Here is a 17457-nt window from a genome sequence, read left to right as displayed (position 1 = left end):
CTGCACTGTTTTTCTTGAGAATGCAACCCACGGTCAGAAACACGTGGTAGTTTTGTATTTTGTGTGTGAGTGTGTTTAAAGTATTTTGCCAACTAATGGCTCAAGGAAGGCAAAACAAAGTCCTTTGAAGAAAGATTCTTTTTGCAATTTGTTTCTAGATTGAAGGATACCTTTTCTCACACACCAACACAAAATTATCTGGAGATTCTCAAATGACTACAGAAATTAATGAAGTGGATTAAGACTAGTCCCTCTGTTCTCCCAAAATGCTCCTGTGTATAGGAATAGCCATTTATTGACGTACAATCTACATTGGGACCAGGGCCTCAGCTGGTCAGCCCAGATACTCCATTACTTCTTGCTACAAGAGGTGACTTTCCTTCTCTTCTTTTTCTCCCTATTCCATGGGGATGCTATATATTTCACAGTCACTAGTATACTGCCCCAAGTCACTCACTCCTTATTCTGCCACCCACCCCATTTACTGTCCTATTTCTCAACAACCCAGTCTTTTCTAGTCATGGGGAGATGGAAGGAAAAGGGAGCAACAGCCCCAGGGAGAGGGAAGAGGAAAACAAAATCCCTGTATTTCCACGCCAGGACTTCAGCACTTGCCAATCCCAGCATCGCAGAAGTAGCCGGAGAGGAGAAAGATAAGGTTAAAGGCAGAAGAAAGAAGGGGGATGGGAAGGTAGCCACTGCAAGATCTTTCCAGTGAGTCCAAGCACTTGTTCAAGTTCTGGCACAGTATCAGGATGAGGAGAGAGAGAAAAAAGGGAAACTAGCACCCCCAGCTTTCTTACTTCTTTCGTTTCCTAGGCAATTCTCAACTTCACCCTCCTAAACCCCGCTAACGCGGTCTTCAAACCCTTCTGCTCTTCTCCATGTCCAACCCCAACCCGGAGGGTGCTCCCCGCCCACTTTCAGATCCCGCTCTGCTGAATGCCCCACTCGTAACGGCTTAAAGCTGCACGGATTCACTACCCATGAGCCACCCGGATCACCACGGCTGCAGCAGAATCTATGTTCACGCAGTTACAGTATCCACAAAACATACTGCTCATATAAATTACATGATTATAACTTCAGAAAATACTACTCCATTTTTAAAGTTACATAAAAATTAAAGATCAGTACAAGTTAATACATCTACTTTCTGTACACAGAACCAATGTTATCATATTTTAAAGCACACATTTGATTACAGTCTAGGCATCTGAATAACGAAATCAGGAGAGGTGGAACAATCTCAGGAACACACAGCAGCTCAGGGGCTGTGTTTTAAAAGACAAGGAACTCTTTGCTCCACTGGTAAGATTTTGGTTCCATTATCTGACACTTTTCACAGCAGCACTACTTCCAATATTCTTTTCCTCTCAACGTTCCCATCATCGTAAATAAGATGCATGTGCGTTAGAGGGGTTAAGATTACTTGGGCTGTTTTTAAAGAGAAACAGCTTATAAGAAAATATGTGCACGTATTAAGTAGCTGTTTGGATACGCGTTTGCCCTCCTACCTTGACTACATAATTTCAGGCACTCTAGCAGTTAACATTCACACTAAAAAGTCATCCAGGCTCCCCACAAAAAATACACTCTTTGTAGAATTAACAGTTAGGCTTCATGTATGAAAACCATCTTTGTTTTCTTCCTTCACAAGAGGAAGAAGCAAAGCACCTCCCATTAGAACGCCTTTGTATCATGTTAAATAAATGAAGTATGTGAACAATTATCAGAAACTTTTAAAGAAAGAAGAGGTTCCATTATAAAATAATCAGTTTTAATTATTATTAATTTAATTTTTAATTATTAAATAATCACAACCTTTTTCTAAAATGTATCTCAAAGTCATTGTAAAAACTTAAGCGGACAATGTACGTGTGCTGAGGGAATAATCATGAAACTACTATACACTGAAAATAACCAAAAGTACACTTTCTGTAGTCATTTATCTAACACCTTACCCTGCATGTCTAGGTAGAATTATGATTATAAAGTCGTAATAAAGCAAAGCATAGTCTGTAAGTATTTTTGACAAGAGTTAATTTGACTTCTGTTAACAGGTTCTTTCATAAATTTAAGTTAATCCCATGAAATCTTGTTTTCTTATATAAATCAGTCACCCAGTCCTTGCAGGCTACTACCAAGTGGAGTCGTAAATCAGAGAAGCAAAATTCTTCCAACATGGGAGACATGAAAAGCAACAGTATACTCTAACATTTGTTGAAAGCATGGTTCAAACAAAACAAATCTTACTGCAGACAAAAATAATAAAACATTGTGCCAGAATATAAGCAGCCAGGTTTCTGATCAATTGATATCACTTGCTATATAATTGATATTTTTGGAATCATACAGATTTTAGGTGGGACTCTCATTTTGTGATGACTTGAATTAAATCCCATAGACAATAATGCAATTTAGCGGCAGAGGCAAATTCAAAACAAATTTCTAGTCCTTAGGTTTAGGGTAATTCCACCAAGATGTACAAAAGCACAAAGTGCTTCTCAACAGCTACACGAAGACAATTACAAAAGAATGGTTAAAACAAACAAACAAACAATGAACAGGACAAGAAGGTTAATCACAAAGTTATTTATACTAGATGAAAAAAAAAAAAAACCAAAAACCCAGGAAAAAAAATCTAAATTTCCCAAGTGAGAGATTTGTTCATGACAAGCTATTTTGATGGAATATTCTGCAGCAACTGAGAACTGAAAATTGTATTGATGAAAATATTTACTAACATGGAAAAATATCTTAACATATGTTCAGTTGGGTTGAGCAAAGCCCACTGTAAAAACAGCACACATTACAGTAATCTCCTACACAGAATGGGATACATTTGATATTTATTTCCAAGTTAACTATTCCCCTTCTTGCCTAACAAGTATGGGAGGCGAAGGGGAGACATGGGGATATGACCCCAGCAAATGCCCACCTGTAGAAGTTGCATTTGACCAGTTACTGGGCTAAAAAGATCAACAAAGTAAAGAGAAACTCACGGGACCTTAAAACAAAGCTTCTTTACATCAATCTTCTCAAAGCTAACAAGCAACCTCCAGGCTAGAACACCTGATATTCTAAACAAACTCTCAGCTTACAGTAGTGACCAAAAACTTACTTTAAAATTGCAGACTACCAAAAATGAGACTATTTGCCATACATTTATGTGTGTGTGCAAGAGAGACACACACACACAGGCTGAAGGGGGAGGGGAGATAAGCAAATAGAAAGCTTACCTGAAATAACCTGGTAAAAATATCAAATTCAAAAACTGAAATGTAATCATTACAAGTTAAATCAATTGTTGATTTCAGAGCCATTGCTTCCAGGCCAGAGCTAATTTGATGGACTTCATGAAGGCACTGTCTGAACACTTTCCATGGTACAATAGTTCTGTGCAAGAGGAAAAAAAAAAAAGAGTAACTGAAACAAGCGTCATTTAAGATACACCTTCCACTGACAGCACAATTCAACCATAACATAATATTAACCATAATAATTCAACTGGTACTAAAAGACAAATAGTTGAGAATATTGTTCACAATTCAGAACACATGGAATGGTTTTTGCTAACTGGATTATTGTCCATTTGCTAAGAGTGTGACAAAAATGTAAATCAGTTTTTCTCTCAGACAGTCTTTGGCTATCAAGATACTTCTAAAAATACTTCAGAAAGAAGGTATTAGGGCAAAGTCCTGCATGTCTGACCCCTTCAGTTGTGTAAACAAGATTATTTAACTTTGAGTCAAGTTAAATTCTTCCCCTTTATTTATTTTCTTAAAATAATTACAAAATGATGAGTTCATGTAACAGTAAGAATTCTCTGTTCATTGCATAAAAGAGTAGTATGTATCCACCATTTCAAGACTGTTTAGGTAGAACATCATCAAGACATTTCTTCCACCACCCTGATGGGTTCTACAGAGATGAAAAGCCACGTTATCTGATCTGCCATATTAACGTAGAGGGAAATTTTAATACTTTTTAACCAACCCCACCGGCTAGTATGTGGAAATTTACTCACTCAGCACTTACTCAATTTAATCTTATTAAATATACCGTGTATCAACATTTTTATTAGGTAATGTACTTACATGGTTCAGAAATACAGAAGAACACAGAGTGGTACCCCAGGGGAAGTCTCCCAACCCATCCCCCACCTGACCAGTTTCTAAACTTCACCCACCTCCCCCCGACCATGAAAATGAGTAACATTCATTCATTATTCATTCCTTACTTTTCCTCCTTTTGGAATGTTAAATGCCTATTCCTGGACAGGCAGAAGAAATCGTTCATATTTTTTAAAATTCTAAGCTGCACTTTTCAAAACAGCCTAAGAGCTAGATTCACCCTCTTATAAGACTGCAAATATTTAAATCTAGGTTTTTCTTTACCAGGATCTCTTGAGAAGTAAGACTCAAGCAGAAGGGACTAAACTGGCCCCATCCTAAATCAATCCTCCCAGTGAAGCATCACCATAAAGGTAAAACTTTCATATTCCTTCAATAATTATCTATTGCAGTGGCTGTGAAACCTGAGCATGCCTCAGAATCACTGAAGGGCTTATCAGCACAGAAACTACAGATTCTCAACCCAAGGTACTCCACTCAGTACGACAGGGGTGGGGCCTTGGAACCGTCAGTCCTAACAAGCTCCCAAGTGCTGCTTCTGCTAACGGGCTGGGGACCACACCTGAGAGCCCCTCGTCTGCAGTATCCATCAACTGCTAAGACAAGGCCCTGGGGAGAAAGAAAATTATGGAAATATGAGGTACCACCTCTGTCCTGGAAGAATGCCACTTTCAGGGCAGAAGTAAGATCTGCCATGCTGAAGAATACAGAAGGGGTATTTAAGGAAGTGCTGGAGGAATTTCCAGAGAAGGAGGGTCTGTGGCAAGAAGAGCAAATGAATGGTAAGACAGGCTTGCAATACTATGCTGTAAAGAAAGTTTATGTTTGATAGACCATTAAAAGAAAAAAAATTTATGAGACTGAATACATCAAAGGGCTTTTCTCTATGTATGAAAAAAACAGGAAACCACAGAGAACTGAAGAGAGACACCACATCAGAAGCCATTTAGAAGAAACACACGTCAGGCTCTGATTAAGGTTAACAAGATAACTGCTGTTCTAAAATACCAATGAAAACTTTTGATAATATTAGAAGGCTATTGATTTATGGTGAAGTGTAAATACACAATTATGTCCAGCTTCGTTACAGTCCCTGTAGAAGTGGTGCCTAAGATGCACAGTTTTCTTTTCTGAATTAAAGTTTCCAATTCAATACACAAAAGGGACATGAACCATCATATTCAAAATAAAAAAAAATTGCTGATTTAAGCATGGTATAAGTTTTCTTTTGTATGGAAATGTTCAGAGAATTCTGTCTTGTGTATACAGTATAGAAAGCAAATAGATTGGCCAGACAGACACCTTTCAGTATCTGTTACCATAAAAAAAATTATCCTCATCCCAATATTTAAGGTGCATGCAGATCATAAGTCTTTTGAATATCCAAAGATTTCCCAGAGCAAATTATAAAAAATGTACAAGCTTCCAAAGTTGTAGTCTAACTTACTATTGGAACAACAATTTACAAAGAGGCAAGTTGCATTTCCACAGTACATGTGCAAATGAGACTTGCCCCGGTTCTCTTTGTGATAAACTTAAGGTCCCAACAGGCATTTACCTGTTGAACCTTAGTCAAGAGTACTAACAGGGATTAAAGACAGCGTTATCTGGTTCACTTACTACATATAACTGTTCGTACAACAGATACGATTCCTTTTTGATCAGCTGAGCCAAATACCTACCATGGGAAGAAGGTGGGGGGAACAGTGGGGAGGAGTGGGGGTTTCATGAGTGAAGAACAGAAATAAACTACAACGATTTCTAAAAACATAAAGTTGTGAAACTGCTGCACTAAGGATCTCAACTTTTCAAAGAGGATTTCAAGTTGCTACCACATTCTTTCCTGAGGTTTGTAGGGGGAGGGGAGAGGCAGAGGATGACTGTTCACACCTTTAATTAAACTGCAGCAACACAGCGTGGTGGTTTCTACTCCCTCTTCTCCTTGAGATGAAGCTAGTGAGAGAAAACATTAATGGTAAATTGTTTTACAAATGCATGGAAACTTCAACGTACTGGAAGAGACCTGGGAAAAGGAGAGAGGCCGAGAAAGAAAAGGAATAGAATATAAAAGAGCCAACTAAGCTGCAAACCCGCACCAACACAGAAGTGTTTTAATCTGTCCTTTTGCCACTTTCAATTATAAATCCCTTGAATTGCAAATTGAATTAACTTCAAAATCCAATGAAAAGCACAAGTAACCATTAATCTACAAAGAACTGAATAAAAGTCCAATGGGTAGCCGGGCACCTATAATAACAACATGATTTCGGGATCTTTAGACTTCCAATAGGAATAAAAATGAGAGCTGCCAGTTACTGATGACTTACTACCTGCTAATCACCAAATTAACTTACGGTTAAAAAAAATATGAAAACAAATGTATGTATGTTCCTATATGACTGAACTATCGTGCTGTACACCAGAAATTGACACAACATTGTAAACTGACAATACTTCAATAAAAATATATTTTAAAAAAAGAACTGAGTTTTTCACAGTGACATATTTATCCTCATGATACAGATGGGGAAACTGAGGTTTAAAGAAGTGACCTGTCCAAGAAAGATCTTATATGTGCCAAGCATTTTGACAGGTTCAAAACAAAAATATAAATAAAGCTACAATCTACAGGTGGAAAGACCTGTAAATAACTTGTGCTGTGCCATGTGCTAAGGTTATCATAGAAAAAGATTCATGTGCTATGGGAACCCCAAAGAATGGAGAGTCTTGCGAACAGGGACTGGATCTTAATCATCTTTGCCCAAGACAAAGGAGTATGCAAATAAAATCTGTGTAATTAAACTGTGTCTAGGGAAGGCAAGGGAGTGTTTCATAGAGGAGGAACCCAGAAATTTGACCGTGCTACCAGCTTTCTACAACAGAAATGGTTTCATGACTTAAAAAGAAAAATGACAGTCTATTTATATAATATTAGGAGATAATAACTTGATAAATTTGAAAATCCTGCAGTTTTAACACAAAAGTATAAGGAACACAAGACAAAAATGTACGGAAATTGATTTAAAAAAAAGGGCAAAACATTTCCAAGGAACTACAAGTTCATAAAAGGCTCTATAGGGTTTTATTTTTAACTCACATAGAAAGAGAATCCATATAATAAAGTGTGAATCTCAACAAAGGATAGTGTGTTTGGAAACAGGAACTTCTGTATACTTCTGGTGTGAAAGAGAATTTACAGAGCATTTCTACAAGACAATTTGGCAGAAAGTTTCAAACGCCTTTCACATTAACCCAGGAAACCTACTTCTATGGATTTCAATCAAGTAAATTATATTTAAATATATATATATACAGCCATGCAAAGACTCATCCATGTCTCTTCAACAGTGTTGTTCATCATAGCAAAAAAGTAAAACAAATATTTTCAATAGTGATAGGACATATTACATCCATAAATTAGAATATTTTATAGCAATTAACAATTATATAAATATTTCTTGCCATGGAAAAGTATCCATGGTTTTAAATGAGAACAGCATTTTAAAATTGTATGTCTTTTATGATCAGTTCTAAAAACTGGAATATATGGAGAGATCAACACAAATTTTAATTGTTGATACCTGGATTGTGGTAGAATTACAAGCAACTTTTAAAATACTACTAATATGTTCTAATGGCTGAAAGGAATAAAAGATATACTAAAACTGTTTTAAAATATATTTTGTAATCACAGATAATTAAAACAAAATTAGAACTGTATTTGCTTATAAAATTGTTTTATAGCTTGGAAATACAAAACAACTTACAGATTAAACTATGAGAAGAAAGAAGAGAATGCAACATGGTTGCTGAATATAAGACCACTATACAAAAATCAGTTGTATTTCTCTATATAAGCTATAATACATAATTAGAAAAAACTTAAAAATTTATAACAGCACCTGAAAATAAAAACTAAATAGGAATAAACCTAACAAAACAGGAGAAAAGCCATAGCACAAACACATACACATATATAAACAGAGATGGAAAAGACATAAAAGGGATGTAACACTTTAATGGCTTTGCAGACGTAATATTGTAAAGATGTCAATTCTCCCCAAATTGATTATTAGATTTATTACCATCCCAATAAAAAATTCTAGGAGATATTTTTGTAGTAGGAATTGATAGGCTGATTCTAAACTTTTAGGGAAATACGAAGAGCCAAGGATAGTTAAGCCAGTCTTCAATAAGAACAACACTGACAAGCTTTTACTCTTTACATTAATTAAGAGAGCATTGTGTTGGCATAAGGATAGACAAATAGACAATGGAACAAAACATATTTTGCAAACAAATGCAATCATATCTAGACACTACACGTGTAACATCAACTATATATAAACATAAGTGGGGAATGGATGATATTTCCAATAAATGCTGCTGAGTGAATGAAGATATATGGAAGAAAATGAATCAGGATCCTTAACTAATAACATATAAAAACCTATTTTAGATGAATATTAGATCTAAATACAAAAGATAAAGCAATAAAGTTTTCTGGAAGAAATATAAGAGAATAGATGCATTACTCTGGAGCAGACAAAAAATTTAAACAAGACCCAGTGATAAAAGGATAAAGGAAAAAATAAATTAAAAACTTGTGTTCATGAAATGATGTTATTAACAACGTGAAAAAGAAAGCCACATATTGGGAGAAACCATTTACATACATATAATCAACAAAAGATTCACATCTATAATATAGAAACCCTTCTAAATGTTAATAATTACTACTCATAAATGGGGCGAATAGTTTTCACATTCACACACACAAAAATCAAAATATTCAATAAATACACAAAGATGTATTCAACTTCATTTGTCATCAGGGAAATGTAAATTAAGAGCAAAATTAGATTCTACTCTACCCTGCCCGAGTGGCTTATTTAAAAAAAAAAAAAAAAAGGAAAGACAAATGATGTCATAAAATGTTGGAAAGGATACAGAACAATAGGAACCTTTATGCACTCCTCATAGGTGAGTAAACTGGCAAACCATTTTGGAAAAATCTTTGGTGGTCAACTAAAAGCTACTAAGGCTAAAACTATACATAAACTAGGAGCCAGCAATTCCATTCCTAGATACACATCCAATAGAAATGTATATATATGTTTTAAAATGTATTAAAAATGTCACAGCGGCACTACTGGTAATAATCCAAAGTAGGAAGAACCCTATGCCCATCACCAATAGAATGAACAGGTAAACTGTGGTACAGCCATGCCCTGGAGCAGGGAGAAAGAGCAAAGTACTGCTATGTGCAAGAACACGGATGAATTTCATAAACGTAACGAAGAGCGAAAAACCCTGATTTTTTTTAAAGGCTTCAACTATGTATAATTTCATGATGCTAGAAGTTAGGATACTTTGAGCAGGCAGTGACTGCATGGGACTTGCTGAGGGGTTGAGGGGAAGGGGGATTCTGAACTGCAGATAATACACTATTTCCTTATTTGGGTGGCATTTACATTGGTGTGTTAAAAGAAAATTCCTCATCTTATATTTATGATTTGTATACTTCTCTGTATGCAAATTAAACTTTATATATTAAACTTTTAGTTTTACATTAAAATTCTGAGATTAAAAAGAGTAAGTAATGTGGGAACAGATAAAACACCTGCCATGGTATAAACAAGGAAATGAACATGTTTTCTTGTTGGTTTTTGGTTTTATTACTGTGGTGCTAGTGGTGGTGATAATAAGGACAGTTGTTTAAAATCCGTTCTAGCTCAAGGATATAAAATGTCACCTGGACTTTAAACAAAATGAAAATCTGTTCTAGCTATATTAACCCATTCCTATCTTTAATTTCATTTGAACTTTGCTCAGAAAATTCACCTTGATCAACAAAGATATGTTAGGTGGCAGTACTTTTAAATTGCTTTTAGTCAGAAGATAACAAAACATCCATAAGATATTTGATGCTTTGATTTTTATTATGGATGCCAGATATTAGCACAGTGATTCCCAAGTCTGTTGATATTTTGTATATTGTTATTCCTTAAGTCCATGCATTGCCTGTAATGACTATTTGTTAGTGGATATGAAAATAGATTCTGAAGAAGCTACTACAGCTCTTGCCCTTCTATCACTAAAAGAAAAACAACTGTTTTCCAGTAACCCACAGAAAGAACATACCAAAACCATTCTGGTCAAATAGTCGCGTTCCAACTCATCACAGAGAGGACAGTAACTATGGTTACCGAGGATATTCATAATTAGATTTAACCATTCTTCCTCATAAATAAAAATTCCTGATTCTTATACAGAAAGACACAAGAGACTGCATATTTGTGATAGATTTTTCTTTTGTCAAAAAAATTCCTCATGTCTTGTCTACAGTGGACAAGAATTACTTCTCTGTATAAGGGACAAGTATCACTCTTATTTTCACATTCTGAAGCTTAAATTTAGAATCAAACATTTTTTGTAAGATTGTAGAAACAAGGAAATGGATTCTTTAATATTATTCTTGATCTTCTCAATAAACTCATTCATGTGATACACTTGATAATTTCTAACTCCTGGTCTCCCAATCTAACTTTTGAACATAATAAACAGCAAATTTAATGTAACCATGAAGTTACTTTATACTTAGTAATTAAATTATTACTCTGTAATTCCATTTATTTTCCAGCTCTGAAAATAAAGTATATTGGTGGAAAAGAATGGGAAGAAAAGCTGCAAATATAATCCACAAAAATATGTCAAAATTCCATTAAAAATTTTTCCACTTCTAAATCCTCACAGAAGAAACTATATACATACTACTGTGCATAAGCAGATCCCCCAAAATTTCTTTTACTAAGAGAAACTGATGACTGCTGATTAACAAAGCAGAAATAACACTACAGAGAAAAACAATTATTATTGTTTCCTACTGATAATCAACATTCAGAATGAGGAAAACAGGAAAATGAAGCATTAGAAATCTATTAATAAAAAGGAGATCCTAAATAATATTTTTAAGTTTTATTTAGTTTGCTAAGTCACAATTTCTCCACCAGCAGAACACAGTTCTGAAGAACTGTAAAGAGTCTGAGATTCTACCCTATTTGCGAGCTAACAAGTTGTCCTCTCACAGTTGCAAGGATGCTGGCAGAAGATACAGGATTTGTGGGTCAGAGCGGCAAAGCCAAAGGACTTTGTTACTCACAGGAAGCAGTGGTCAGAGTATCAGCATTTTCTTGAACTTGCTCCCTGAGCCTTAATTCCCAAAGGATGATGCAAAGAGAGCCAGGTGACATCTGTACACACAGTGACTTCTGTTAACTGGAGAGAAACCTAGAGCTTAGGGAGCCCAAATATTTTACAGTGGTTAGTTAGTGAGTATACCTGTCCTTTGATCCACAGAGGAATATTATCCTTATGTTACAAGGTTGTGAGCAAACATGCTTTTTGCTCCAGAAGGAGAAACTGTCTCTTTACCTGCAAACATAGAAACATCTCACGGAGAAGAGAACAAACATGCAGAGGGATTAAGAATCAGGACCTTTTTGAATCCGGGGGCACATTAAATACTTTGTAAAAAAAAAAAAAAAAAAGGCTTCCACTGAATACAACATTAAGAACTTCTAAGAATGGGAATATAACTGGCTTAAAAACTGTGTTAGTGAATTAAATCAAACTGACCAGCTGGCTGGAACTAAGAAATGGAAAAATGTGAACTCCGCTTTTTTTTAAAAAAAAAAAAATAGGACCTTGCACAGAGCTTTTTAAATGATAGTTTAGAAACACAATTTCTGTGTTCTAGTAACTGGCTGAATATTCAGAATTATTCAAAAAGCATTAATGGTCTCGGCAAAGGGTGTGAATGTACTTTCCTAATTTGGCAGAGCAGACAAAAAAAAAATTAATTCTCAAGATAGGGAAGTAAAATAAGTAGCCAAAATCGAGATACAAACAGGTTAAACAGTAGAGGACAAGGTTAGGATTTTATTTTATCATTAGGGAGCTTAGCAACTTCAAAATAAGAAAAAGTACTTTCAGACTCTCCCTCCTCGGACGGCTCGTCGTAATTCACCAGCAGTCTCGGTACAAGGCCAGACACACTAATCTACCTACTCAGTGCAGAGCAAAACCCCGCGCGCTTACTCTGTGCACACAAAAAACCCAACAGGGCTATTCAGTGCAACACAGGGGGCCTACTCAGACTCTGGTTATAAAGGAGACTCACAGAATGTTAAAAGAGCAAATAAATTAAGTTATAAATGTCATCTTGTTACCACATCTGACGAAAACTTTTAAGTCTTTATCTAGCTGATCTTTCAGTACTGGTCTGAAAGATCTGGTTCATCTCCCTCTTTCTTTAAATCCTACCTTCCTCTAGCATCTATAATACCACACTCCTCAGGTTTTACGTCTACTTTTCAGCAATGCCTCCATTTCCTTAAATTTCCTCTGTGCATACTTCATTCATCAAAATTCTTCAAGGATCTGTCCTTTTCATTCTCCCTGCACATTCTCCATGGTCAATAGTCCTGTGGCTTCACATAGCTCTCAGAGATTATAAACTCATATCTGGAGACCAGGCAGACATTGCATGAGTCCAAGTAAGGACTGCAATGAATTGGAGGAGGGCACATCTAAACTGGGCAGCTAGCACCCATATCCAGCCAAGTGCTGCCCTGTCAGAAATCAGATCCAGTGTTGCCATCACTCCCAGTTTCTCAGTGAAATTCAATACAATATTTTTGTGTAAAATCAGTACTTTTTTAAAGTTAACATCCAATTTTTTAATGTAAATACTGCCTGAGGCCAAAAAAACACTCCACAGGCTGTCAAACTGCAAAATCATAAATGTACTGTCAATCCTTAAATCTGTCTCTAATTCTACATTCCTTCTCTCAAGGTTGTATATACAGCCTACTCATAGACATCACCAAGTGAATTTATCTAGATGCACCAAACTGAACCTAGGTCAAACTGAATTTATCTGGTCGCCAAAATTCCTCTTCTTCCTATTTTTCCTAGTGCTAGTAAATGGTACCTAATTGTTCAAGTCAGAGCTTGAGGCATCACATTTGACTCAGACTCATTTCTCATACCTCATATATCTTAATAATCAAGTGCGGCTAATTTTATCTCCATATCATTCTCAAATTCATGAATCTATCTATCTATTTGTTTATTTCACCTAGTTTTCTACAACAGTCTCCTACCCATCTCTCTCCTAATTTATCAGTTCCTGAAGTGTGAAGTGGAACAGGGGAGCTGGAGAAGGCAGAGGGCAGTCAGAGACCCCAGGGGGTACACAAGATAATCCTATTTAGGGTGAGAAAAAAAGTACTGAAATACTACCTGCATTTTTGTATATTTAAACAAATATATTTTATATAATATATAAGAATATATATCATTTGTAGAGTAATATGTATTTTTATACATATGTATATATGTAGATGATACAAACAGATACTATATGCTCAAAAAGTAGTTAGCAATAAAAGAGTAATAAGGAATATGATCGACTGGGCTTGGAAACCACTGCTCCAATTCATCATCCACACTTGCAGCAAGAGTGGTCCACCTGAAATCCAAAGTTGACCACTTTCCTACTTAAATCCTATCTATGGGTTCCCATTGTTCTCAGGGTTCCAAAGAACAAAGTTTTAAAAGTGCAACTCTGCATATGGAAAAAGTCCAAAGGGCCAGATGCAGACAGAGCTTTCAGAGCACAGTCCAAGAGAGAAAATAGCAATTTTCAGTACTTTGGTCCTTGAGGCAGGGTAACTCCTACAGTGGATCATAAACCACCACCCTGTACTTGGATTCCATGTTTACCAAGGAATGTACTGCATATGCTATGGCTCTACGTACAATTTATCTACACTGACGTGAGCATCCTCACCTGCTTGACAGCAGCATTACTCATAGTAAGGTAATAAAACCACTATTCTGGACTTCAGATCAGGTTGTGAGATCAGTAAAAATGTGTTCATTCTCGAAACATACTCGTGAGTTCTAATGAAATCAGGTTTCAAGGTTGAGATCCAGAACCTAATTCATGGTGATTTCACTGAGATAAATGTCACTTATTGAGGGCTTCACAGTGAAGAAAAGAAGGAAAAAGTAAACAACAACAAAAAAAAAATTGCCATTTACGGAACCTTGAAGTTACTCTGCATCTTTCTTTGGAAAGACAGCAGGCACTCTGAGAATTCTGTCCCACCGACAGCATTCTCCCCTGCATGGACCGTGTTCTCCCTGTTAACACGTGTGCCACCCACACAAAATGCCAGCTCCTGCATGGAGCATCAGCACTCCTCCGACCACTCCAGTAAATAATTAACTTACTATCTGTGACATTCCATAAGCATTTCTGTAATGGGAACTGATTTTAAATATTTATCATCTTTGTATACACTGTCTTCCCCAAATTGAATACATACTGCTTAAACGTAGAACATTAAAATTTCACATCTTACTTGCTTTTTCTATCTAGGATTTTGTTACAATGAGTTGAACAAAACACTCCTGTAATTTTACTTTCCTCATTGATATAAACAGAGTTTGCTTTTTTAAAAATAGGCAGTGATAGTAGTTGACTAAAAAATAGAAACATTAAATAGCAATTTTTGAGTTTTAGTTCAGTTCTTTCTCTCTGAAGTTCCTGCTGCATATTTTCCTTGTTAAAGTCCTAATTTCTATCATGCACCCCCCTTTAATTAAATGACTATGTTGCCTTTTCTTGGATTAGAGGAAAATTGATCTAGTTAATATGCTTTAAAAATGTATCTCACTCATTGAAAAGGTAAAGAAACCATTGTCCTTTGTTTCTTATTAAAAGTGAAAAGAAAATACAGGAAACCAAAGAAGGGCCTTACCACTTCCCCAGGAAATCAAAGGTAGATGTAATGAATTGCGTTTTAAATAGACTGTTTTTCTCCATGGTCAGCAGTATGGTTTCTCATATTTTACCAAACGTTTACATAGGGATATACACAATTTTAGACAAATTGTATTAATTTTTTTGGATTTTGCTTTTAGATTTCTAGTGACCATGGACTCTCCATCATATAAAGTAAATAGCAATGATGCTATTTGTAGAATAATTAATAAATATATTCCTGGGGTTCTGAGCAAGATTAAAGTTTTAAATTGGTTAATTATCCTACAACACATTATTTACTACGTGTCAGACACTGTTCCATCTGCCTGACAGGTCGCTACATTTTAGCTCTTTTAACCTCTGCAACTACCCTGGACAGTAGGTACTGCTGTTACTATCATCCACATTTTATAGCTGAAGAAACTGATGCGTGGAAAAACCAAGTAGCTTGCCTGCAGTCACAAAGCCAGTAAATGCTGCGGTCGGAAGCTGAGCACAGACGACCAGCCTGCGGGCCCACACCTAAGCATGCGGCCTCCCGATCAAGCAAGCAGCAAGCGCTGCCCCTCCCCTCACACGTGCGCACACTCACACACGTCCCTCCGCTCCTCAGCTCGTCTGAGTTAAGTGAGCAACAGTTCCTGAAAGCTGCACATGAGACGCTGAGCTGAGCCACCTCGGGAAACACAAATATTGATTAAATAAGTATGATTTCATGGGGCTTATAGTCTAATGGGAAGATAACTAAACAAATAATCTAGATCTAGTAAAAAGATCTAGTAATAAGGAATGGAATCATAAGCAAGATGAACTTTGAGGAATTAGTGAGAACTAATTACGCCAGAGATAAAAATCTTCAAGTGGAAGGAACAATGCGGGCAAAGACATAGAAATCTGTAACTGCTGATGTGTCAGTAAAGACCCAAATAGTTCCACCTGACTGAAGAACAGGATGTAAGTAAAGGAAGAGAGGACTGAAATGATAGAAAAACACACCGTGAGCTTAACAATTACTGAGCATCTGTTATGTATACAGTACCCAAAGGACTCATGCAATAGCCATTTAAAGAACAGTGTTTATCTCAAACTTTCAAGTTTATCCCTTCCCACCCCCTTTGTAAACATTAACTACTATATATAAAAATAGATAAAAAACAAATTTCTTCTGTTTAGCACAGGGAATTACATTCAATATCTTGTAATAACCTTTAGTAAAAAAGAATATGAAAACGAATATATATGTATTTATATGTATGACTGGGACATTATGCTGTACACCAGAGATTGACACACTAACTGATTATACTTCAATAATAAATTAAAATGAAAAAAAATAAAGAATGTTTAAACTTTGTACTGAAAATGGAGCTAGCCTATATGAAAGCATTGGACACAGAGTTTGATATATCGTACATCTAATAAAAGCATTTTTTAAATTAATTTTGGGGTAGAAATTCAACCAGGACTTCATATTTGAGCAGGAAAGACCCACATAACAAAGCTACATTCAATAATATATCTAAAATATAACAGAAACACAAAATATGGGGTAATTAAAGTTGAACACGTGGGAGGGGATATATCAGTGAGAACCACCCAGAAAAGGGGGGCTCTGAACTAGACCTGAGGAAGGGTGTCAAAATTCTGGTACCGTGGAAAGGAAAGAAGAGGGAAGAGCAGCATTTCAGAGAGAATTGTAGGAAATGATGATTTTAAAAAATCAATGTGTAGATCATAAAGTTATTGAAAATTCTGTGCACACGATAGATATCATCCATCCATCCAACCACGCAGCCAACCATCCACCCATCCGTCCAATTATTCATCAAGCCTGTTAACACTTATTAGTGCTTACACATTCTAAGAAATGTGCCAGGCTCTGAGGAAGCTTCCCAGTCTATTGGGAAATGCAAACAGGTCAGCAGTTCACTGCAATCTAGCGTGCTAGATCTGAGCTCAGGTACCTGGGAGAACAGAGCAGGCACGTGCACCTTACAGTAGGGTCATCAAGAAACGCTTCCAAAGGAAAACTCTGGGCAGGGTGTGGGTAACTGGTTTTCCAAGCAATGGGTGCAGTGTAGGGAAACAGACACTGAGGTGTGAAAGAAAAAAGCATACCAGGGAAATCAGGCTAGAGTGTTGAGTAGCTTGTTTCTTTGAGGATGAACTGAGTACAGAGGTGAAGCTAGAAAAACATTTCCTACAGCTTGTCACATTAAAAGGGTTTTAGACTTTAACCCAGAATCAGTAATAATTCATGGAAGCATTTCAGGCAACAACAAAAAAATTAGAATGGATACTTCTGCTTTTTAGAGCTCACTGGTCTCACTAAGAGAAAATAATGGGTTAGAACTTGAAGGTAAGGATAGCAAGAAGACACAAAGATTCAGGAGATAGAATCCATGGTTCTTGTTGAATTATAATTTGGCTGGAAACACATGTTTAAATCTCCTCTATGTCAAGTAGTGCTCAGCACAAGTAACC

The 17457-nt window shown here is 36.2% G+C and overlaps 1 protein-coding gene across 7 annotated transcripts in view; it reads right to left on the bottom strand.

The window, feature by feature from the left end:
- The window catches only part of CBLB (Cbl proto-oncogene B), a 259798-nt gene that overhangs the window by 85114 nt on the left and 157227 nt on the right, over positions 1-17457 (bottom strand). For 6 of the 7 annotated variants that reach the window (XR_010384605.1, XM_064495746.1, XM_064495759.1 and 3 more), the window contains exon 5: positions 3243-3399. Coding sequence is in view for 6 of the 7 variants with exons in the window: in XM_064495746.1 (XP_064351816.1) it covers positions 3243-3399 (157 nt within the window). In the remaining variant the exon portion in view is untranslated. Of the gene's footprint in view, positions 1-3242; positions 3400-6026; positions 6047-17457 lie in introns of those variants that run through there. The other variant, XM_064495761.1, reaches the window with a different exon arrangement.

This window comes from Camelus dromedarius, chromosome 2 (assembly GCF_036321535.1).
Source record: "Camelus dromedarius isolate mCamDro1 chromosome 2, mCamDro1.pat, whole genome shotgun sequence".
In the NCBI taxonomy this organism is placed as follows: Eukaryota; Metazoa; Chordata; class Mammalia; order Artiodactyla; family Camelidae; genus Camelus; species Camelus dromedarius.
This window is presented reverse-complemented; position numbering and strand designations above follow the sequence as displayed.